The sequence below is a fragment of the Taudactylus pleione genome, unplaced genomic scaffold (genome assembly GCF_031769625.1).
Source record: "Taudactylus pleione unplaced genomic scaffold, aTauple2 ptg000122l, whole genome shotgun sequence".
Taxonomy (NCBI): Eukaryota; Metazoa; Chordata; class Amphibia; order Anura; family Myobatrachidae; genus Taudactylus; species Taudactylus pleione.
The window spans coordinates 2,846,829-2,872,169 of record NW_028284524.1 but is presented as its reverse complement, the minus strand read 5'-3'; the positions used below and the strand labels follow the sequence as shown (position 1 = coordinate 2,872,169).

Sequence of the window (25,341 nt, the reverse complement as noted above, 5' to 3'; positions counted from 1 at the left end):
ATATTGTGTTTAAATATATATAGATTATTTGTTTTATAAAATTGGGTTAGATAAGTTTTAAAACGATGTTCTTGACCTAATTCAACCATTAAAAAAAATTAAAATTTCTGAACGATTTTTGGAGAAAATATTAGCCAGTTAAGTGGTTAAAGAACACACACATCAGCCGGAGACAACCTGACCACTCGCATGAGGTTGCTGCTCTGAGTCCTTCAACTCTGATCACATGTCTGGGATTGCACTTGTTTGATAAAACACACTGGTCATTTATGTAGCCTTTAGATATTTAGGTACAGGTGAGGGCGATACCATTGCTCCTGCTTTCTGGTTGCTGTGTGTTCGGCACAGTTTGCACCTGTGCAGCTTCTACTCCTGTGTGTGTATCGGTTCTGACTCCGGCTTGCTGGCTTTTACCCTCACTTGCTCTCAACATTATTGGACTAATAAACTGGCTTTGACCCTGGCCTGCTCTCACCATTCTCATACTGATATACTTGTAAAGACGAGGCTTCTGCACATTTACTTTGTGAACTGATATACTCTCAACTGATATTATACCCTCTGCCTGTATTCGTGACTTGTGCAGTGCCTCGATCAGCACATAAATATCTTACTTTATATTGTACAAAGAATGCTGGCCTCTGTACCCACTTCATCACCACACACCTTCAGTCCATTACCCAAATTTCCTTTGTTACTTCACTCCACACTGCTTCTGCATTATCACACTATCCATTATAATGTGTGGACAGTTCAGTTCCGTTATTTACTTCCAGTACAAATATTATAGTGATTCTGTAGTCTCCAATCTCATCTCCTAGTAAGTCTTTACTATTCAAAGTTGTTCTGGGGGCATCTGGGTATCTCTTCAGTTCTATGAGAAAAGTGACTACTATAGGTGAAGTTCTGAGCAAAATTGTTCCGAAAACTTATTACAGGAAACTAATCAGTCGGTAGCCCATGGCTTTAAGTTCTGAATTCTGGCATCTTGACTAAAGGATTGTGAAAAATGCACTTCAATCCTCTAGTCCCTCTAGTGATGAACCCTTATTCCTCTAGTTTCTCAAGTGTTGACCATCTTGAAACCCCTAACCTCAGTAGGAGGAGAACATGCACACAGAACAAAGCAACGGACCTGGATTTTCAAAACCCAAGGACCACCCCAAGAAAAGGCCAGGGGTGAAAGGGCGTGCGTCCAGCATTCCCCATGGAATTCAGAGAAAAGGATTTTCGCTTTCATCAATGGGGGACACTAGAGAACGCTGTCCCTTAGGAAGGGAACGCTCCTGTGTATAAGACCATTCACCTAAAGCTAGCGACCCCAAAGACGAAGGTGTCAAATCTGTAGAAAGTGTATGCAGAGGACCACGTAGCTGTCCTGCATTGCTGCACCACTGAAGCATCATGCCGAGCCACCTAAGAAGAGCCAACGGACCAGGTTGGGTGGGCCATCAACAAGGCTGGAACCAGCTTATTTGTCAAGGAGTAGGCCCGATGAATGACTATTTTAATGCACCGAGCAATAGTCTACTTGGAAGCAGGCCTACCCCGCTTGTTGGCATCATAGAGTACAAACAGAGAATCAGAGCATCGAAAGGCTTTGGTCCTGTCCACATGGAGGGCCCACATGAGGTAAGACAAGAGCGGATCCTGCTGATCGTCCACTGGAAGAGAATGTACCACAATTTTTTGGTTGATGTGGAACCACCTTCGGGAGAAAGTCCATCCTGGTGCGTAGGATCTCTCAGTCAGGGTGAAAGATCAGAAGCAGAGATTTATGAGACAAGGCACGCAAGTCAAAAGCTCTACGGGCAGAGGAGGTAGCGAGAAGGAACACGTAAACCATGTAAGCCAGCAGAGGTCCACCGCAGGACCAGATCCCGAGGGGCAATCGGGGGATTAAAAGGAGTTTGGATGTGAATCACCCTGAAGGAAAGTCTGCACCACAGGAATTCGAGCCATCTTATGCTGGAAATAGACAAAGAGGGACGTAACCTGAACCTTGTGGGAAAAGCGATGAAGACCTAAATCCGACCTTTCCTGTAGAAAGGACAGGAGTCTGGAGAGCTTTCTGAGGAAACACCAGGCACAATATTTTTGCCTCACAAGGTGACAGGCCTTTGCGCAAAGCATAGTACGCACAACAGAGTCGGAAAAACCTCTGGCCTTCAAGAGGACTGTCTCAACTGCCACCCTGTCAAAGCCAGTCGAGGGAGATCCAGGTACAGTAATCAACCCTTAGAGAGAAGGTTTTTGTTTGAGAAGAAAACACCAAAAGGGAAACCACAGACATCCATCTGAAATCCGCTTTGCCAGCCCTGATGCTTAATATACGCGAAAGTGGTTGCGTTGTCCGACTGGACATTTACAACCTTGCCCTAAAGAAGAGGCATCATCTGGCAGAGACCTTTGTAGATTGCCCTGAGTTCCAGGATGTTGATCAAAAAGAAGTGATTCCTTTGACCCTGGAATATGAGATTAAGACTTAAGATCCCTCATCCCCTCATGCTCATGTCGGTCAAGAGGAAGTCCTGGATAAGAAAGGGACGCCCCTTGTCTAAGTGGGAGGTCAGAAGCCACCACAGCAAGGACTGACACACTTGCTGTGACATGGAGAGGTGTTCGGACCAAAACTGAAAGTGAAAACGGTTTTACTTGGAAAGGTTCTCCATCTGGAGAGGTCTGGAGCAAAACTGAGCAAATTCAACCATGTCAAACGTGGAGACTAATTTGCCTAGAACTCTCATGCAGACATGGACCGACACCTAGCACATCTGTAAGAGAGACCTTAATATTGTCAGCAATGGTAGGATCTTGTAACTGTAGAGGAAAATTCACTGGAACTGGGAGTCCAACAACAGTGCTCCCAAGAAAAGCATTTATTGAGACATGGTCAGGCTCGACTTGAGCCAATTTATAACCCATCCGTGTGACTGAAGAACTTGAACAGTCAGGAGGGTACTGAGCTGTTCAGGTAAGGAATGATCCTGACTCACCGAAGCTGCAGGGCTACTGCTTTTATGAACAATACCTTCATGAACAACAGAGGCACAGTTGACGATCCAAAAGGCATGGCTCGAAACTAGTATTGATCTGAGATAACTGCAAAGTGCAGAAAGCGCTGATGGTCCTCCCAGATAAATATATGTAAAAAAAAGCCTCCATGACAAAGAAACTCCATGAAATCCCCTAGTTCCAAGGCATGCATGATTGACCAGAAAAATTCCATCCTGAACGTCGGAACTCTGACATAGACATTGAAAAACTTCATGATCAGGATGGGGTGAAAGAGCCGCCTGGCTTCTGCACTAGGAAAAGATGGGTGTAGAAACCAGTCCCTCTTTGTGGAGGCGTAAATAGGACGATGACTTAGGAGGCCAGAAGAGCCATGACAGACTCCTTCAAAGCCCTGGGCCTTGACTCAGTAGAGAGAAAAACCTGTCATGAGGAACAGGCTTAGAGGGACCTCCTTGAAGTCTAAAGCATAACCTTGAGTTACAATACTTCGCACAAAAGAGTCGGACATTCCCTGCACCCATGCCTCGGAGAAAGGAGAAGATAGCCACCCACTGTAGGAACCCTCTGGTGGGAGTCTATTTTGACATGCTAATCAGAGAAGGAATAGATAGCGCTGAAATAACAATTACTAAATGTAGCAATTTATTATACACACAAAACCTAAAAACATTACAATGTTGCAATACAGTACATAAAGTTAAAATTGCCAGCCTGACTTATTGCGATATATATGGTTTATTTATGCTTCTTTGCACAGTTTAAGGATGCAAAGTCTCCCAGAAAACCAGTCCAAGGTGCTAAGTAATCCCAGAAAGAAAGTGTAATCTCACCTCTCAGGCGGCCAAAAGTCCAGCACATATAGCAGAGTCCCGGTTATAAATTGATATATCCTCCAGGGTCAATGTTCTTAATGTGCGGTGTGTAGTAGCCTGACCGCCAAATTTGGGGCTCCTGAGGCCGTGCAGTAAAACGATGTATAAAGGCAGACTGGAGCCTTTGGTCAGCTCGGTATCTCGGTCTCTCTGCGGCAGACTGGGGTGACTGGCTCTTAAACTCTTGAAGCCCTTAGTGTATACTCGCAATAAGCGGCAACAAGATATCGGGCAGGCACCAGGTAACTCACCAATAAAGGGACAAGATTCCAGGACCTCTTTGGTGTGTTCTCCTGCTAGCAACAGAGGTGACCATTAAGCAGTCAGGATGTGCAAGTCAATAGCAGCCTCCCTAAATAAGAGGCTGCATCCCTGATATTGTCAACCACTGAAAACTATTCTGAGTGATGCACCTCAGTTCTAAGTCCTTCATATAAGGAATCCGCCCACTGCTCAACGGTCACAAGCGGAAGCAAGAACCGGACGCAGCGCTGCTCCTGCTGTAGAGAAATTATTTTGTTGTCCGTGGCATCCTTAAGAGAGGCCACATTAGAAAGCGAAGTGGCCCTAGCTAGCTGAGTGATAAAAATGTCCACTGCAAGGAGAGTCTCCCATAGGTTTCTGCAAAGAGGTTCTCCAGATGAGTGGAGGAAGGAAAGGTTACAGTCTCCTTTTGTTTTGCATTTGAATAAGGCAGTCTTCTGAGAAGAAGCATCTTAATAAGCAGCATGGATTTAATCTTTGTAATTAATGCCTCAATATTCACCAGACTAGGTTGATCCTCTCCCTGTAACAGGACAGCTCAAAGGGCCTGATTCAGCAGCGTACGCAATTGCAATTACGTATGCAGATCGGGTGACTTAACTACTACGCATGCGTATACACCGCACTGCGCGTTTGCTGCGATCACACTGTGATTACGGACATCCCGATGAATCCATCGCAGAGTGACAGGCTGTGAGCGTTTGGGGGTTGTGACTGGGTAGTGGTTGCAGAAACACAGGCGTGTCTGTCCGTTTGTATGCCATTTCCTGGGCGTGCATAAATTAGCCACTGCGAGTGCATACACAGCTTGAGTACTCACTGCAAGCGACGAGACTTGCAGTTTCTGTGGCTGCTCAGACCTGGTGTAAATGTTGCGTGACAGGCCGATGTGTGTCGATTGTACCGATGTATACGCATGAGTGCGAGGTAGTACGGATGTGCGAAAGCAGCAGTGGGCATCTCTATGCCTGCTGAGTTGTGGCAGGCATTAGCATACTTTAGCAGCCGTGTTCCGTGCGAACTTGCAGCTGTGTACACAATAGCGATTCTTACTGAATCAGGCCCTAAGTCCGAAACCTGGGGAAAGTCATCTTCAGCCTGAGAGGAGACCACTGAGTCATACTCATAACCTGACAGCAGGGAGCTAGTCATATGGATAGACGCTAGAGGAATGCCAGGTCCAACATCAGTTGCAGATAATTTAGATACCTGCACCAGACCCTGCACTAATTGAAATAAGTCCTGAACCCTGGGGGGGTTCAACCAGAGTCTACTGGTGAGCATCGGGTAAAGAAGAGGGTGACGTCCTGGAGCAGGCTAACCGTTTTTCCAGCTCAAGCATGGCTTGGGACAGGGTGGAAGCCTATGTTGGCCCAGGTAGGGGCCCTGCTACAGGGGAACCTGACCGGTGCCATTTTAAAACTGCTATTTGCCTGGATTTGTGGCTTAAAAGGAAGCGCCTTAAGGATTGGGCTTCCACACTGCAGTCTGCAAGACTTGAGCTGCTAGAACATGTTAGGTTGTGCACCAAGACTGCCATTTCTGCATGTGTAATTTCATGTGCCACAACTGTAATATTTATGCGTTGAAATTATGTTTTTTTTTTTCTTTTTCATGAATTATTATTAATATTTTATACATTCCATCTAATGGTTTTTACCTATTGTTACTTGATAAATTAAATTTTATTGGATAATTGTTAGGTTCTTTAAAGGGTGCTATATCCATTTTTTCTTTACTAAAAAGAACTTGCAGTTCAGGGCTGGAGTATGGGGAGGAGGAGCCAGTGCTCTCAAGCTTTAACTATTTAATGACCAAACTTCTCCAGCTCCACCTACACCCCAGTATTCTCTATTGTCCTCCTGTTAAGGATAGAGGTACCTCATTAACTCAGACCAGCAACATCCTTTAGGGTTGGATAACTTGGCTTGCTGCGGCCGTGTAGCAGCATTGAGGGATGATTATTCTTGGCAGGTAGTGGCCTGTGGGCCGTGGAATAAGTTGTGGCCTTTGGGCCGTGTAGCAGTCTTGTGGGCTGGTCATTCTTGGCTAGTGGCGGCCAATGGGCCTTCAGCAAAATGCAGCCTTTGGGCTGTGTCGCAGCCTTGAGGGCTGGTATGTCTTGACTGGTAGCGGCCTGTGGGCAAGATGCAGCCTTTGGTGCTATGTGGCAGCCTTGAGGGCTGGTAGGCCTTGGCTAGTAGACGCTGGCATCGGCGCGCTAGATTGCGCACTTAAGACGCCGAGGTGCGGCCTATGTCGCCGGGTTGACACAGGCGATGGTGCACTGGATTGTGCACTTACGACGCTGAGGTGCAGCCTATGTCGCCGGGTTGACACAGGCGTCGGTGCACTGGATTTCGCACTTAGGACGCTGAGGTGTGCCAGTGCCGCCAAGTTGGCACAAGCCGCTAGACACTGGATTGCGCGCTCAGGACTGCGAGTGCACTCTGTGCCGCCAAGATGACACAAGTGGCTGGGAGTAGAATGCACACCGTGCTGCCTAGATGACACAAGCAGCAAACAGCAGATGTTATGCGGACCGTGCCGCATGAATGGTACAAACGGCAGACAAGAAATAAAGCAACATCTAATTTAATTGGAGAGCCAATACTATAAAGCTAAATACAACTCACGGTTTTTATACAAATAAATTGAATATCCATTAATAATTACATAACATGTAGAATATAAAGTTAAAAAAGCCTTCAATCAAAAGGACATAAATATGGACATTATATTTTTCAGCAATAACTGTGCAAAATCAACTCACACGGATGAAAATCCAAATTAAGAAACTTTGCTGTAAAGAGAAACTAGTTAAGGCTGAGGTGGCTATACTGTGCATTTGCATTTGGAGCAGCTGATTTATTATTTTGCCAACCTTTGCACTCCACATAAAGGCTGAGGTGGCCACATTGTGCATCTGCTTTGGAGCAGGTGAAAGAGAACTTTGCTGGCTACTGCATCTTATTTTGCTCACAACCAAGACACAGCAGTGACGAAGCAGCCGCCCTAATTGGATCTTACGGCGGCCAACCCCAAGTGGCACGTCTCTGGACTTATGTGAGTACCCTTTAGCACTGACGAGTGCGGGGAATGTAAGTTTGCAGTGAGCTAAGGACAGTACGGACGGGGAGAATAGCTGGAAGTGGAGCTGCAATCAGGTCATTTCTTCTGTCCTACACGACCAGGAGCACAGCAGCAACTCACTATACATCTTCCCAAGCTCCCATTTATACGTTCTGGGCCAACGCAAGTACATACCTACCAGTGACTTTTGTAGGTTTGCTGGAATATTTTTTCTAGTGATACATTTACATCAAGTCAGCTTAACCATATTGAATTGGATATTCATCCGTGTGAGTTGATTTTGCAGAGTTATTGCTGAAAAATACCATGTCCATATTTAGGTCCTTTTGATTGAAGGCTTTTTTAACTTATATTCTACATGTTACTGTATATAATTATTAATGGATATTAAATGTATTTATATAAAAACCATGAGTTGTATTTAGCTTTTTAGTATTGGCGCTGCAATTAAATTAGATGTTGTGTTTGTAGCTGTTTCAGCTAAAAAAGAGAATTGGCAATTTCTCTTCGGAGCAGCCTCAACCATAAGTGGCGCACTACATTATTTATTACTCTGAAGAAATAAAGCAAACAGGGGAACTGGAACTCGACTGAAACAAACAGGAGACTGGTCAGAACCGGAAACACGTGAATACGCTATCACCGGCAAGGAATGAAGGGCTGGTTGCAATTTAAGAGATACAGGGTCCAATCAGACCAAGCACTGCAAGCCTCCCTAATGACAGACTAGTGCACACAGTGAAGACAATTAACTCGTGTGCAGCTGATACTGCACACAGACAGTAATTAGAACACAGGAGACCTGCACACAGGCAGACAGGAATGAAAGGCTAGGCTAATCACAGACAAGACAGGTTAAAATGCAGTGTCTCAGTAGCAACTAAGACTTAGAACTGCAACCAAGATGATCTGCTAACCGCAGTTCCTAACAAGTCTGAGCCATGGAGGCCCCACCTCGCAACTTACAGCACTAAAAGGATCTGCAGCTAACGTCTTGGTGCCAGATACCACAGGACAACTTCAGAGGTCTTGTGGGAGTTCATGCCTCGGACAGGTCAGAGCTGTTTTGATGACACGAGAGGTACCCTGATATATTGGGTAGGTGGTTTTAATGTTATGGCTTATCAGTGTATATAAAGCAGATTTTTGTAAATCAATCAGATTGCTTTGCTTCATACTTGAAATTCATCTAAAAGATCCATAAAGCACTATATAGCCAAAAGGAAAATAGAAATATAATTTTTCCTCAACAAACATCATGTAAAAAAGCCAAAGCAGTAAATCGATAATCATAATAGTGTTCCAGCACAAAATAGTCAAATATAAATTTGAGCAACATTTCTGGGCTATTAAAGACACCACAGACACTTATTCACTTTTCCTTAAAACGTACTGTATTTCTAGTACTTAATCAAATATAGCAGTTACAGTATCTTTCATTGTTACCATGTTCCTTAGCAATTTTACTGCTCATTCACATATATGGGCCAAAAAAACTGGGTAAAACGCATTAGGCACCTTTTAGTGGTGCGTATTATCAGGTTTTATGCATATTATCAGGTTTTCAATGCAGGCCCAATAGGATATTCAATATAATCTAATATATTGATAGTATTAAGTAACAAGTGAGGAACAATTAGTGCAGTATGTGAAAAGTTTAAATATGGCATAAAAAATTTAAGATGGAATGGTGGGAACTACCATTCATCCTTCTCTAAGAGGGGTATTCAATATGAAACGTTAACTTCACTGTCGAAGTTAACGTTTCATATCGGAGTTTTTTTCTGCGTTAAGGTATGGTGCGCGCTCCCGCTTATCTCCATATTCAATATAAAATTAACGAAAACGGGAAACTCCGAAGTTGGATTTGCGTAAAGTTACGAATTTTTCCTTACAATAATTATAAGACCCCCCTAAAGTTGTAAAAACATGGGGGAACACTATGGGTACCCCTGTTTTAGCCTTTAATTGAAAGCCGGGGATTTAAATAGCCGCAGCAGGTGTTTTTTTCCCGACATTGAAGAAGTGATACAGAAGAGCACTTAGGTTATTTTTTTCGTTTTTTTAAGTGGTCCCATCAAATTTGGGGTACATGAAAATGGGTACTAGCATAGTTTGATGTCCCTAAAGTAAGTTTTTAAAAATTCTGCATTTTTGCACCTGCCGCTAATAGCCTATTCTAGAAAACACCTGCCGCATACTTGCAGAATAGCCCTGAACCTATTTCCCTATTGTTAAACAATTTTTTCCCATTTTTTTTTTCACCCCAATTTTTAAATACATTTTTTGGGGTGTCCCTATTTTTTTTTAAAACTTTTTTTGACACAGTTCTTTTTTAAATGTCATTCCCAGGGGTTCAGGCTATTTTTTTTAAAGCCTGCACCCCTAAACCCCAATTCTGCACTTTTTTTCGACACCTATTCAATGGTGAAAAGTTATCCCCGTTTTTTTTATCAAAGACTTGTCAAAACTGCGATAAGTCTTTGAAATTGAATACGATGTAAAAGTAAAACCTGCGATAATGACGTCATACCTCCGATATTAACGCAAAAACGATGTTATCGCACCTATATTGAATACCCCTGTTAAAGTGGTTTTCAGGAGTCAGTAAGCACCTGAAAATCACATTAATATTGGATAGGTGTGACCAAGGAATTAATGTGCTTTACATGATAAACTTTTGACATACAAATCCAGGTTTTCACATGTGTTTATGTGAATTTTAATGTTTGATTCTTTAATAGGATGTGTTCTCCTACCTTACTTGAGGTAATCACTGGGATAATCTTACATTTATAATATTCTGAGACAAGCCTAATAATGCACTGTACAAGTATGAGATCCCTGCCAGGCTTGTTGTTGCGTGCTATGGCCCCTGGCTTTCTGACCACTACCTCCCTAGCTTCCTAAGGACTACCAATCTGGCTCAGACAGCTGGTTTTCCCACAACTAGTGTACTTTTGACTCCATACACTCAGTTTTCAGACAACTACCTTCTCTGACTCCTGACCCCTGGCTTTCAGATGACTACCTATCTGGTTCCTGAACCCTGGCTTTTGTAAAACTGCCTTTTCCATCTTTGATCCACTGGCTCCAGGTTGACTACCTTCTCTCCTTTAGCTCTGGACTTTACTATCCCCCATCCCCAGACTCCACTTCTGTACTTAAAAACACAGTACACTTTATCACTAAAGACTGTTCCTGCCAGGATGGTGTGGCTTGGAACAGCATGGATAAAGTCGCATCTTTCCTGCTCTCCTACAGAAAGCCTGACAAAAATCCTCTGCTGAGATCCCCTTCCGGTAGCCGGTGGTCAAGTGAAGCTGACCCCCCTCTCCTGCTTCCCCCTGGGCCTGCTTGGTGCCCTCCCCGGCTGTACTTAACCTTCTCCTGGTTCATGCGGTCATCGACAGGTCCCAGTATCTCCGTCAGTGTGCTCCCAGACCACTGCACACCGCAAAGGACTGTACTCTCACACTGACGGGCTGCTCATCCTCCTCCCCAGGGTGCCGCTGTGTATTCCTGGCCGGAAAGTATGGTGTTGGCCGCCATATTTTATCTCCTTTGCGGCTGTTTCTCCTGTTGGCTCTTTCGTGTGGCAGCTCCGATGACTTCTATAAACACTGTATGCCAACTTGTATCTCCTGCTGGACTTCCACTATACTGCTTTACTCCCAGTTGTGGCTGGGGCTCCTGGTCCTCTCCTCTCATAGTCCTGAAACACTGCACAATTTTGGATTTGTGCAGGTCCTTCAGGGTTGTATTTTGCTGGATCCTACTGGTCCTTGCCACTCCTGTAACCTGTAGCTTACGCCTGGGTTACTGGTCCCCCCCACCTGGAGGGGCGCCTATTATTGTAGACGTGTGCTGGCCAGTGGTTAACCTAAAAGGTCACCCTGTTACTGTTGCCTTAGGTTGGTGCCTGTCTTCCACTGTCCTGCTGGAGTGCTTTTCATATTTCCTTTTACCTCCTGATGTTTTCTGGGTGCCTGCCTGTGTTATGCCAACCACAGTGAGTTGTGCTGGTGACTGTCTTATTAATACTGGGGAAATCAAGCCATGCCTCAGAGGCTACCTCAAGATTATAAAAATTTGGCTATACCCACTTCTCTCCCAGCATTACCTCCCTCAGCCTCTCCTCCCTACCTAGAAGGATGACCCTCCGCCTTTTTGGACCCAAATTCGTCAAGCCATTACTACGTCAGACAGGAGGGTCATGGACAAGATCAATGAGATACAAGTGCATATATTTTGCTCCTGCATGAAAAAAATAAGGAAGAGAGTTGGGGAGGCCGAACATCGTATATTCATTCTAGAGGATCTCACTTCCCTTATGTAGTTAAATTGCAGATTTATCTTCTCAGATGGCTGCCTACAAGTCCAAAATGTCTGACCTGGAGGGCAGACTCCAGAGAAATAATTTATGAATCGTCGGCCTTGTCGGATGAGGGATCTGATCTGGAAAAATTTATTGAGGACTGGTTATTGAAGTTGTTTGACAGCTATGCCCTTTCTGCACACGTCTCGGTGGAATGAGCTCATTGTCTTCAGACTCTGTTACTTCAGGATGAAAGGAAACTCTGATCAGCAAATCCAATATTCCATGCTTTTCCCAGCTCATCTTCAAATGGTGGTGGATGGCACTACTCACTTCTTCAATTCTCCGCAAGAGGCATGGCTGAAACGACACCAAAGGCATCATCGCTGACATGTGAGGTGCTGCTCGTTTTCTTTTCTTTTGAGCCGGGGATGTGGGACCTGTAGGTCTCATACTGACCTCCTTTGTTATTATTTATTTCTTCCAAATGTCATGTTCCTTTGAATACAGGGCCTGATTCAGAGCCGCTCATAAGCGGCCGCTCGTTCGCTCCGAGCGATGTTCGCACATCTGCGCATGCGTATGGGTCGTAATGCGCATGCGCCAACCAGTCATTGCGGTCGGAAATAGAGCGCTCGCAAAATAGCGAGTGCCTGCTAATTTGAGTGACAGGATGAGGAGTTTGTGGGTGGTAACAGGGGAAGGTGCTTGAAAACGGGGAGTGGAGATCCGAACGCAGGCGTGCCAAACGGTCAAAACGGGCGTTTTAAGGGTGTGCATAATTAACAAAGCAGCGTCATCGACCACGTCACTTGGTTGTTTCTTAGCCTGAAGTGTTCGCATGATTGCGGTAGGAAAATCCAACCACAAGCACTGCGAGCAGTTCAGACGCCTTTCGATGTACTCGATTAATCAAATAAATAGCGGAGATGACGTATGATGCGAGTGGCCAGGGGGCGTCTTTACAAAATAGCGAGCGCATGTTTTGTTCGCTCGCTCAGACATAGAGGCGTCAACAGACTGCAAAGAGCGAGCGCTCAATTTAAATAGCCGGCCCCTTTTTCTGAACGAGCGAACGCAAATAGCGTCCGGCTCTGAATCAGGCCCACAGTTCCTTGTTTTTCTTTTTAACTGAAATGTTACATTAATAATTCTTGTGTCTTTGGGATCTTCACCTTCACATGTTCTGTAGTTCCCCTGTAATTTGTAAAATGGTTTGCATTTGCTGCTGACAGTCTCTTGATGGTGTGGTAGCTTTGCAGCTGTTCCTGCTGATGCTGCACTATTTTGGCGGTCAAATGCACGTTTGGGTTTTAGTTTGGTTGGTATCTTTGGGATTAGGTATAACTTGGTGTTTAAGATGTATATATGCAGGGTGGGTTGTGGGTTTGGATTGGTTTGTTATTTTTCTTACATTGTCTTTTGTTTGCCCATTTTTTTCATGTTGCTGTTATTTGCTAGGTATTGTATCTTGCTGTGTGCGTCGGCCTATGTAGAATTTCTTTCTTTTCTCTTGGCAAGTGGTGGTGTACTCCTTTTTCTGGGTGAAATTTTAGTTTACTTTTCTTGTTTTACCCCTGTTGTCTCCTTGGTCCCCATTTAAGATTATTCATTAGGTTTCTAGGTGGTAGGGATTTTGAAATGTACAAGCATGTACAGTACATGGCCTCAATAATGAAGTTAAAAGAGCACTCGTGTTATGAATATAGTTTGTCTCCAGGTAACCATCTCTCTAGTTGCCATATTATGGCTTTATAAAAACCATGGTTGGGTTGGATGTATTATTCCTCTTTCTCCCCGAATTCTAGAGGTGTTTCTATCCTGGTTCATAAAAGCCTACATTTTAGACTACACTTTGTTCAAATTGACCCCTCCGGACAATTTCTTCGAGCATTTATTATTTATTTACTTGTACATTGTACTTTGTGGTTTATATTCCCCCCTCCGCATTCTAATGAGGTTTTAAAGAAACCAGCCTCCTTTATAAAATGTTCTCCGTCTACCCCAGTCATATGCTTGGGTGACTTTAATAATGTAATGGATGGCACGATGGCACATTGGAGGGAGACCATTACTTTTTCATCTCCCTCCCCCACACCTTTGTTTTTGCCATTGATTATTGTCTAGGGGTGTATCTGACCACTTCCCATTGTAAATAACTATTGGCACTTCCCTTTACAAAGGTGCACAATTTTGGAAGCTCAATCGCTTCTGGTTGGGCCTCATGGGTTCCAGTTCTGAACTAAATAAAATATGTGTCCAAGCGCTCCAGAGTATTGAGAATTGTACTAATAAGAGTTAGTATTTATGTTTCTGTATATTCAAACGTGCAGTTGTTTAAATATTTCTGCCCAATTAATGTTGCATAACCTAACAGAAAGTTCAGTCCCAAAAAATAATCAGTAGGAAGGGTGTTCTTAGATATATACACTAACACTGGGTACAATATCTGTAGGCTGGGTGTTCATCCTAATATGGAAATATGGATAGTCTTCTAAGTATGTCCCAGGAATGTCCAAATGATGTTCCACATATATTTTATATATATATATATATATATATATATATATATAATCTCTTGTTTCCTGCAGTTGGATGATGCTGTACACGTCTGCTTCTTCTCTCCACCTCAAAATTACAGATAGCACAGCATCAGGGAACTTAGGGCCTGACTCAGACCCGCTCGTGAGCGCATAGCGCTCGCAAGCGGGTCGATGGTGGGTACTGCGCGCGGCGTGCATGCCCAAGCCCCGGAGCGAGAGAGAATTTCTCTCGCTCAGGGGCTCACTACAAAAGGGGCGGCTGTCAATGTTGATCGACAGCTCGCCCCGTTTTGTAGGCGGGGAGGCTATACAAAGGGAAGCATTGCCGAAGGAACACCTGCCGTTTGTGGGAAGCACCACTGACATCACCAGTGATGTCAGTGGAGAGCTTGCGACGGACGAGACCCTACCCAAGGGTCTCGTCGCAAGCCCCAATTGTCGCGAAGGTCATGACCATCACCTGGCCGCTCGCAAAAGCTGTAGGTTGTCACCCACAGCTTAGCGAGCGGCCGGGAGGCCGCAATAAAAAAAAACACCCTGATTCAGAGCGAGCGCTCTTAAAGACCGTTCAGCTCTGAATCAGGCCCTTAGGACACTATAATGCAATGTGCAGCGTAAGTTCTGTGTACTCACCGAATCTTGTAAGTTCTGAACTGAAGGCTGCTTGGGTTTCGAACTTCGCAGATAATATCTCTTGTCACAATGCTTCCTTTTTATGGGACTCATTTAAGGCTTTTCTTCAAGGCACATTTAATAAACTTGTTACTAATAAAGTGTATAACAGGAAAAAGAAGGTTGCCCTGGAATGTTCTGAAAAGAATGCTGGGGCTCACCTGTTTGATAAATCTAAACGTAGACTTATTTTCCCACCACTTGTAATATTCTTAGGCTGATGTTGGGAGGAGTTATTGGCGTTTCTGGTTAAAAGAGGATGGTGTTTCTAGAGTGGTCTTGGCTATCCTGGACTGCTCTCAGGTCTTGCACTCCTCCGTGGGGAATACTGCCACTGTATTTCTGCATAACTACTCCTCCCTGTATGCCACTAAGGCGTTTTATTCTCCTTCCTAACTTTGTGATTATTAAGATTCACTTTGTTTAGCCCGTCTGAAAGTTGAGGCTGTGGAATTCCTAGATGACCCCTATACGGAGGAGTAGGTGGATGTTGCCTTCCTTGCCGCATACTAAGGCTCCTCTAATTGTCCTAAATGTTGAGCCCTTGACTGTCATTTTTGGGCATTTTGTGGGGATATTGATTTGGTATGACATTCGATCCACTATGACAAGACAGCCACCTGCGGTAGCCAAATTATGGTTATTTGTATTAGATGTTGAAGAATTTTTTCATGTTGCTACTTACTAATATATTTTGTGACTCTCCACTCTTGCCAAGCATATTATTGCCCACTCATGGTGTCCGTCAGATAATTATAAATGGTGGGCACTTGTTAACGACACCATAGACCATGATCGCTATGTCTACACTAGTCGCAAAGCTATTCCCAATTTTCACTAGCTATGGGATAGGTGGTCTCAGTCTCCCAAGGGTATCCGGAGACACCCTTATGAAACGTCCTTATAAATAACCCATGTTTTACTTCTTCCCCTCTCCTGATTTTGTTTTGATGCCTCCACACATCAGGACTTTTTCTTTTATGTTATTGTGACTTGGACCGGCGCTTAAGTTCATTATTCTTTGACATCTTAATATTTGTACTATGTCAGCACTTTTAGCATTGTTTAATAATATTTTCCTTATTTCGGTTACAAAAATCTCAATAAAAATTTACATTTAGAAAAAAAAACCTGCAATTGGAATCCACTAAACAAATATTCACTATACAAATGCTATAAACTCTGACAGAAAAAATTTAAGTCGACCGGCAATCTAACTGTATTCTTGCACAGCTTCATTTCTTATTTCAGCTCATAATGTAAAGTTTGACGCCAGGACTCAGATTAGCATATCCAAGGCACCATGCTATACCGTCCGTGCAAAGATCAAAAATATAATCTTCTTTAAAAGGTTTGTCATTTTAAAAAAAAAAAAATAGGGAGACAAAAGATTTTTTTTTTTCTATTGTACTCTGCTTTTCTCCAACTGACTTTTTGCAGACTATCTTCTAATATCAGTTTGTAAGAGCTCAGAGCTTTGATGGTCTTTAAAATGTTGATCTCATGAATAAGATATGTGGTTTACTTGGTAATGAAAATGTTAAAAAAAAAAAAATAAGTTCTGTTATTACGAGTAACATACTGAACTACCATGTAACTCTCCTGCTTGTAAGAGAGTTTTAATGTATTACAAAAAAAAAAAGCCAGTCTGATATTATCTTTGTAATATAGTTTTGCACTGTACGAATCGCACAATTATAGCAGCAATTACTACAAATTCCTCGTAACAAAAAAACATTTTAAATTGCATGGCAATTATCATCTTCAATTAACAAAAAGAAATGGATTCCTGCCATCGTATCATAGATACCCGAGTGTGCCAAGCATCATATTCAGGCTTACACACACTGCGCCTGCTGACTGCTGTTCATCCTAAGGGTGGATATATGCTGACTGAATACTGGATAATTGCTGCATGAAGCTGGATAATGTTGATACGACACAAGCAAGAATGAATACGTTGCAATAATTGAATCAGTGAAATAATGAACCTGTCATGTCTGTTTAAAATATAATATTTGTTTTTGAATGGTGCACAGGAAAATATACTTACTAGTAATATTACTTGAGTGTTTCATTAAACTGTGTTTTTATGTTAAAAATGTCTTTCCAGTAACACACAGTCCAGCTAATATTTATTAAAAATAGCTAATTTTCGGAGGTTATCATTTATGTTCCAAATGGCCCAAGCATCCTATCACTAAGTGAATATAACCAGACGGTACCTTTCTGCTGTTAAGACACCTGGGTGTGATGCAGCGTAGGGAGCAAAGATGTCCCTATAACTAATAGTAACCTTCAACGAGAGCTCAGAAGTAAGCTAGGCCACGCTTAGCATGTTTGCATTAATGGCGGACACATTTCAATGATTATCACTAATAAGCACCTGTGTTCCCCAGAAAGCTGCCTCAGCTAGAAAGAATGAAAATGTTTAGGTAGCAGTATCGCTAAACTCACACATCAGCTAAAATGGTTTTATTTAAAATGAACTTTTAATTAATTTAATATGTTTACATAAATACATTATGTTCCATAAATGAGATCTCAAAACAGTTTTTTCTCATTTAATTTTTCCCCATTGATAATACAACGATCTGCAAATCATCATTATTGATTTTCTGTCAACTTAGTACTGAAATGCAGCACTTGCAGACTCTATATTCATAATCAGATCACTCCTGCACTATAGTCTATAACAGACATACTCTAACATGTACCTCAGCAATTACTCATTGAATGTAGACTGCATCTTTGCCAGCCTACAAGCTTGGCCAGACTTGGCACATGAAGCTCATTGGACAAACTGGACCTAATGCGGAGCTGGACGCAACTGAACCTCAAATTGCACTTGTGAAATGCATTAATGAAAATAACTGTGTGAATATGCAAAACTGGCATTATTGCACGTCATGTGCAGGTCAGTACAGGTCCCAGCAATGAATAAAGCAGCAAACAGCATCAGTAGTGCATCCGCAAGCATTCAATAATAAGCTATTCTCTACATTTATTTAATAGGTTTACATCTGCAAGCAGCCAATAAGCAGCGTTTCCCTAATGCTGACGACCGGACATTCGTCCTCATCATTTGTGTATTGCACCTGCCTTCGACCACCCGAAAAAGCTAAGGCTTTCACATGCATAAATGCGTCTGCTTGCCGCTCTGCATGCGTTCGTAATTTGGTAAGCACGCTGTACTTGGCCTACGTTAGCCTGCCCAGTCCCTTCCACATGTCCATATGAAAGTGGATTTAAGTACCAGAATCACACAATTCTGCATATTCACCTACATGCGCAGCTGCTTTTCTGGGCAAGTACAAAGTAATTTTCTGAGCAAGCACAATGTAATACGCACTATGTCTGAACATACTGGTTACAGTATGAACGTATGAGTACACATGATGGAGGCTGAACGAACCAGTGACATCATGATAAAAAAATCGTGCAGCATAGTCAGTGTTAATGAAGCAGTGGTTTCAAGTGAGTTGATAGGCTGAATTATACTGAATATTTGTCAAAATGCTGCCTCCAAGTCTACAAAAAAAGAATAAAAATTGGGGCTCTCATGGCCATTTCAAGAAGAAAAGCCAGAAAGAATTTGACTAGTATGAGTCTAATGAAAAATAATTTATGATGATTTTCACATTCTGTTATCAACCAGATCTGAGTTTGCTAGTCATAGACAGGAGAAGATCAGTGTAAAGTCCATTAGTTGTCAAAGGGGAGTGATACTGAGAGGCCGCTGTGGCACCTGTGCAATTGGCTGCTTTTATCGCCAACTACCTGCTGACTCCAGCCCCTGAGGGCTCAAAAAATTGGCACTCTGGCCCCAGGTAAAGTAGTGACTGTAAGAGTAAGAGGCAGGTTGATAACAGAGTAAACCATTGATTCAAAAGCAAATGCATTATATAGAGCCCATCACAGTCAAAAATATAAACAGGAAAGTTATAAACAATTAACTTTAACAAGAATTTCACTTATAAGTTTAATGAACAAATGAAATAAAATTAAAAAAAAAAGAGTAAGTGCTCATTAATATGCACAAAAAGTAATATATAGCATTTAGAGGAATAAATAAAGGGTGAATTACTTGCCTCATCAGCAATCATACACCTACAGAGGGAGAGACAAAAATGATATGTTAATATCAATCGTGCATCTTCTATTCTCACATGAAAAACAATATGTTAATTAGCAGATCTGCTCTAACACATGTTACACAGTCGCTGAAGAAAATATAATCTATAAATAAATGAAGTAATTGAGGTCTTGCGTGCAAACCAATGAATTTAATTTGTGCAATTACTGTATTTGATTTTGATAATGGAAAAGATTTAAAGAAAACTAAGACACAATCATTTGAAAAAATAATTGCAAGATTCATCATATATATATATATATATATATGTATGTATACACACACACACACACACACGCACACACACATATATATATATTTAGCTCAGTAGATGGGTGTATTGGTGCAATGTCTGTGCTAATTAGAAACACAGCTTTCAGGTTTAAATAAATGAAATGGTGACTTTACAGGCTGCATAAATAAAAAATATGAGATATGGTAAGAACTTACCCTTGTTATCTCTATTTCTACGAAGTCCATAGGGTTCCACAGGATACCTTGGGGTATAGGTGTGACGTCAGTCGCAGGGCACCAAAGAGTTAAGCTTTCAGCCTCCCAGGATGCACTAGGTCCCCCTCCTATACCCCGCCCCCGGGCCAAGGCACCTCAGTTAGTTACCAAGCCATAGGCCGGAGGAGGAGAAGGAAGAGAGAGAACAAAGATCTGGACACATACAAGAATCACATTCTCACCAGAGGGAGACGGATAACCGGTGACCAGAGCAAAGCCCATCTGCAGCACAGGTGCGACAGGGCGGGAGTCCTGTGGAACCCTATGGACTTCGTAGAAATAGAGATAACAAGGGTAAGTTCTTACCATATCTCATATTTTCTACTTCAGGGTCCATAGGGTATCCACAGGATACCTTGGGGATGTCCCAAAGCAGTATCCTATAAGGGTGGGGACGCTCCTGTGCAGAAAGGAGAATCCGCCGCCCGAAGGAAGCATCCTGAGAGGCGAAGGTGTCAAACCTGTAATACCTCACGAAGGTATGGACAGAAGACCACGTAGCAGCCTTGCAGATCTGAACTGCAGAGGCACCACGTCGAGCTGCCCACGAAGGACCCACAGACCTAGTGGAATGAGCCTTCAGAGAAGGAGGGACCGGTAGGCCTTCATGAAGATAAGCTTCAGAAATAGCCATACGGATCCAGGCTGCCAAAGTTTGCTTTGAAGCAGGCCAACCCTTTTTACGGAAGCCAAAGAGGACAAACAAAGCGTCCGACTTCCTAAACGAAGAAGTGCGGTCAACATAAGTCCTTAAGGCCCGCACAACATCCAAAGAGGCCTCACCCACGGAAAGACCCGGTGAATTAAAGGCCGGAACAACTATTTCCTCGTTAATATGAAACTGGGAAACAACTTTGGGAAGAAACTCGGGCCGAGTGCGGAGCACTGCCCTGTTCCCATAAAAAACCAAGAAAGGGGGTCTACAAGAAAGAGCCCCTAACTCAGAAACACTTCTGGCCGAAGCAATGGCCAGAAGGAAAACAGTCTTAGCTGTTAGCCATTTAAGATCCACTGAGCCCAGTGGTTCAAACGGCGGTCCTTGGAGAGCCCTCAGGACCACAGCCAAATCCCAAGGCGCCACAAGTGGAACAAAGGGCGGCTGAATGCGGAGAACACCCTGCATAAAGGTGCGCACATCCGGGATTGTAGCAATCCTACGGTGAAACCAGACAGATAGGGCCGAAACCTGTACCTTCAAAGAAGCAAGGCGAAGCCCATGATCTAGTCCCGCTTGCAGGAAGGCGAGAATCCGAGACAGACGAAACTCCCGCGGTGCATAACCTCTTGGTCGACACCACTGGAAGAACGTATGCCACACGCGATGGTATATCCTCGCGGAAGACGGTTTCCGAGCTCGTAACATGGTACGCACCACAGAGCTGGAAAACCCCCGGGACCTCAGCATGGCCGTCTCAACAGCCACGCCGTCAAAGACAGCCGAGTCAGGTCCGGGTGAAGGCAAGGACCCTGAGACAGAAGGTCCGGTCGTAGCGGCAACCGCAGAGGAATGTCCACGGACAGACCCTGAAGGTCTGAGAACCAGTGCCGTCTGGGCCACGCGGGAGCTATCAACAGGAGCGTCCCTCCTTCCTGTTTGAATTTCCGGATTACCCGTGGAAGAAGGGAGACCGGAGGGAACAGGTATGCGAACCGGAACGTCCACCGGACGGACAGAGCATCCACCAGAGACGCCCCTTCGTCTCTTGTGCGAGACCCGTACACCGGCAACTTGTTGTTGTGCCGGGACGCCATGAGGTCGATTTCTGGAAGACCCCACCTGTCCACCAGTAGTTGAAAAACGTCCGGGTGCAGGGACCATTCCCCCGGATGAACGTCCTGGCGACTTAGAAAGTCCGCCTCCCAATTGAGCACTCCCGGGATGAAGACCGCTGATATGGCCGGAAGATTGCGCTCCGCCCAAACCAGGATCCGAGAGACCTCTACGAGAGCCGCCCGACTGCGAGTTCCTCCTTGCCTGTTTATGTAGGCCACGGTGGTAGCGTTGTCCGACTGGACCTGCACCGGGCGACCCTGGAGAAACCGCTGTGCCTGCTGGAGAGCATTGAAGACCGCACGGAGTTCCAAGATATTTATTGGAAGCTCCGCTTCTGTCGGCGTCCACCTGCCCTGGAACAAGTGTGGACCCGAAACTGCTCCCCAGCCCCGAAGACTGGCGTCCGTTGTCAACAGGACCCAATTTGGAACCCAGAACGGACGTCCCTTGTTGAGGTGGGTCGTCTGTAACCACCACGTAAGGGACAGGCGAACCTCCTGGGTGAGCACAATCGTCTGGGACTTCAGAGACTGAGTCAGCCCGTTCCACTTGGACAGGATCAGGTGCTGCAGAGGTCTGGAGTGAAACTGGGCGTATTCCACCATGTCGAACACCGACACCATGGAGCCCAGTAACCTCATCGCCGAGTGTAAGGACACCCGGCGGCTGTGCAGACAACTGCGCACCCTTGACTGTAAAGCAGAGATCTTGTCCTCCGTCACGAAGATCCTTTGCTGTCCCGAGTCCAATAAGGCTCCAAGATGCAGAATCCTCCGAGACGGGATTAGAGTGGACTTCTGCCAGTTGATTAGCCAGCCGTGCCGTTGCAGCAGTGCAATGGTCAGGTCCAAGTGGCGTAACAGGAGCTCTGGAGATCCTGCCACCAATAACAGGTCGTCCAAATACGGCAACATGCGGACTCCCTGCAGCCGCAGAGAAGCCGCCATGACCGCCATCACCTTGGTGAAAACACGTGGTGCTGTTGCCAGGCCAAAAGGTAACGCCCGAAACTGGAAGTGGTCGCTGCTGATTGCAAACCTGAGGAACTGTTGATGGCGCCAAAGAATAGGGACATGCAGGTAAGCGTCCTGTATGTCCAATGACACCAAGTAGTCCCCAGGTTCCAGCGCCAGAATGATGGACCGTAGGGTCTCCATCCGAAACTTCGGGACCCGCAAAGACTTGTTGAGTGCTTTGAGGTTGAGAATCGGACGATATGACCCATTGGGTTTCTGTACCAAAAATAGATTTGAATAGAAACCCTGGCCCCTCTGGGAGAATGGAACCGCCACTATAACTCCAGCCTGGAGCATAGTGTGCAATACCTTCCGCAGCTCCGTAGCCTTGTTCCGGTCTGATGGGAGACCCGTGGTGAAGAAGCGAGCCGGGGGTCTGTGCCGGAAGGAGAGGGCGTATCCGTGGGAAACCACCTCCAGAACCCAAGTGTCTGTCGTAGTGGTCGACCAACACTGGGCGAACTGTAGCAGGCGGCCTCCCACCCTGGGATCCCCCAAAGGGAGGCCCGGACCGTCAGGCCGCAGGCTTGTCATCTGGCTTGGGGGCCGGACGTCTGGTACTCCATGCCTGCTTCCGGGGCTTGACCGATTTCTTAGGGCCAGCCTGTCGAGGAAACGACTGTGGTTTGGGCCTGCCCTGGGCCCTAGATGACCGAAAGGACGATGGTCCAGAACCAGAAGGAGCAGCGGCCGACGGGAGACAGGCAGATTTGGCTGCCGCCAGCGTGGCCACAATCTTATCCAGATCCGGACCGAAGAGAACTTCTCCGGTAAACGGCAACGCTTCCAGACCTTTCTTGGAATCTGCGTCCGCCTTCCAGGATCGCAGCCACAAGGTGCGACGAGCAGCTACCGCTGCTGAAGAAATTCTAGACACCAGAGTACTAATGTCTAGAGCCGCCTCGTTGATGTAGGTGGCCGAATCACGGAGATTGCCAATCAACTCCGCCTGATCGGCCGGACAGTCGGATTCAAAAGAAGCCTCTAATGAATCCGCCCAGCGCTCCATCGCTCTGGCAACCCAGCAAATGGCCATAGCCGGCCGTGCTGCCCCCCCTGCAAGGGAATAAGCGGACTTCAGGCAGATTTCTACCTTGCGGTCCGTAGCATCCTTAAGGGAGGACATGGATGGCATCGGCAATGTGGCACTACGGACAAGACGGGTCACGTGAGAATCCACCTGTGGAGGGGATTCCCACTTAGCAAAATAATTATCCGCGAACGGATAAGCCACCGTCAGGCGTCTCTGCGGCTGGTATCTTTTGCCAGGTTGTTTCCACGCCTCCTCTAAATGGTCCACCAACTGACCCGAAAGAGGAAAGACTGTGGCATCGCCCTTCACATCTTTGAAAAAGGCATACTTAGATTTAGCCGCTGGGGGAACTTCGTCCTCAATCACCAAGGCTGTGCGGACCGCCCGAATAAGTCCAGGAATATATACTTTGGACTTAGCATCAGCGTCCTTAGTATGGAGAGGTTCCTGATCGTAAGGATCTAGAATCTCCCCATCATCAGACGTCCCTTCGTCATCCTCATAAGGAGCGGACAGAGACGCCACCGGCCTTTTATGAGACCGCATCACAGACTCCCCTTGCAACACATCCGACAAGTGCTGTACAGAACTCGTCAGGGAGTTAACCCACGCTGGCTCCTGAGAACCCGGGAGCGGGGAAATAGGGAGACTATGGGGTACCACCAATTGTCGTGGGAACCCCTGCATGGGTGACGACACCACAGACTGCTGGGACAAACCCATCGGAGTAAACGCGGGCTGCGGAGCTAACTGGCCCACTAAAGCTGTTAACGCCTGAGCGAAACAAGCCCAGGGCGGCTTCTGTACCGGTGCTGTAACCGTAATAGGCCGCGCCATGGACAAACACTGCCGGCAAAGGCCCTCCGCGCTACCCTCCCCCTCCGCTAACGGTACTTTGCACGTGGTACACTGTAGCCGGAGGGGAAAATCACTTTCAGACATGATGGCACCACGTATGTGACCTCTCTCACCAATTAAGTATTAAATAGGCGAGAGACCACCCTGCAGCACCGCACCGCAAGGGCTTTAGCAGAAAGAACAGGGACAGTAATAAAGCTGACAGTTTAGAGAAGAAAAGTTACAGGCAGCAGCGCTAGCACAGTCACATACAATGCAGAGAAATAACAATTCCTGCACTAACAGCGCTGATCACTCAACTACACAGACACAGGGCCTGGTAGGACACAGCGCTGCATACACAGACCTGACCACAGCGGAGGAGAGGTATGCGGGGGGACCCAGACCACGATGCTTCCGTCCAGCGCTTCCAGCAGCGTTCACCATGCGTTCTGGAGAAGATGGCCGCCGAGGAGCAGAGAGGAGGCTGGCCTGGGGGAGGAGCGCTGCCACAGGACCAGTCGGCAGCATGCAGAGAGGGCTGTGTGCAGCGGGGGAGGCGCCGGCTGTGAGACAGGGAAGGCGCGCTCCCCTGGCATGCATTTAACCCCTGGGACGCCGCAGCGCTACCGCTCTGCTGCGGTCCGCTGTCCCAGGGGGTAGTGGAAGCGCAGGTTGGTCGCCTGGCTCCACGCTGCAGCCAGTCCCCAGGGAGCCCCCTGCCTGGGGACTTAGGACCATGTGATCAGCGGGGACCCACCGCGGGACCCCGCTGCTTACCTCTGTCCCCCTTGAATCCGGCCATGGTCCGGAGCATCTGGGGTCACCGCTAGCTGTGACCCCAGACGCCCACCAGCATCCCCGGATCAGTACCGGCGTTCTGGTACCGGCGGGGTGTAGGGAAGACAGCATGGACGTCAGGACTGACTGTCCATGCTGTTCATCCAGATGTGCAGCCACAGCTGCATGAAGAATAAGCTTCAGGGGCTCTTCTAGCCCCCACTCCAACAGGTGCACCCGACTCCGGCCGGGCACCAAACTAAACTGAGGTGCCTTGGCCCGGGGGCGGGGTATAGGAGGGGGACCTAGTGCATCCTGGGAGGCTGAAAGCTTAACTCTTTGGTGCCCTGCGACTGACGTCACACCTATACCCCAAGGTATCCTGTGGATACCCTATGGACCCTGAAGTAGAAAATAGAAATTAACAAACAGTCTAGCCCCCATTCAGGGCAACTATCTCACTTTTTGGCCCCTCT

At 45.8% G+C, this 25,341-nt stretch overlaps 1 protein-coding gene across 3 annotated transcripts in view; it reads right to left on the bottom strand.

The window, feature by feature from the left end:
- ZRANB3 (zinc finger RANBP2-type containing 3) overlaps positions 1 to 25,341 on the bottom strand; it is a 413,977-nt gene that overhangs the window by 241,124 nt on the left and 147,512 nt on the right. For 2 of the 3 annotated variants that reach the window (XM_088472267.1, XM_088472268.1), the window contains one exon: positions 18,872 to 18,890. The exons of the other annotated variant lie outside the window; for it this stretch is intronic. In XM_088472267.1, the coding sequence (XP_088328393.1) occupies positions 18,872 to 18,890 (19 nt within the window). The remainder of the gene's footprint in view (positions 1 to 18,871; positions 18,891 to 25,341) is intronic. 3 annotated transcript variants of the gene reach the window in all.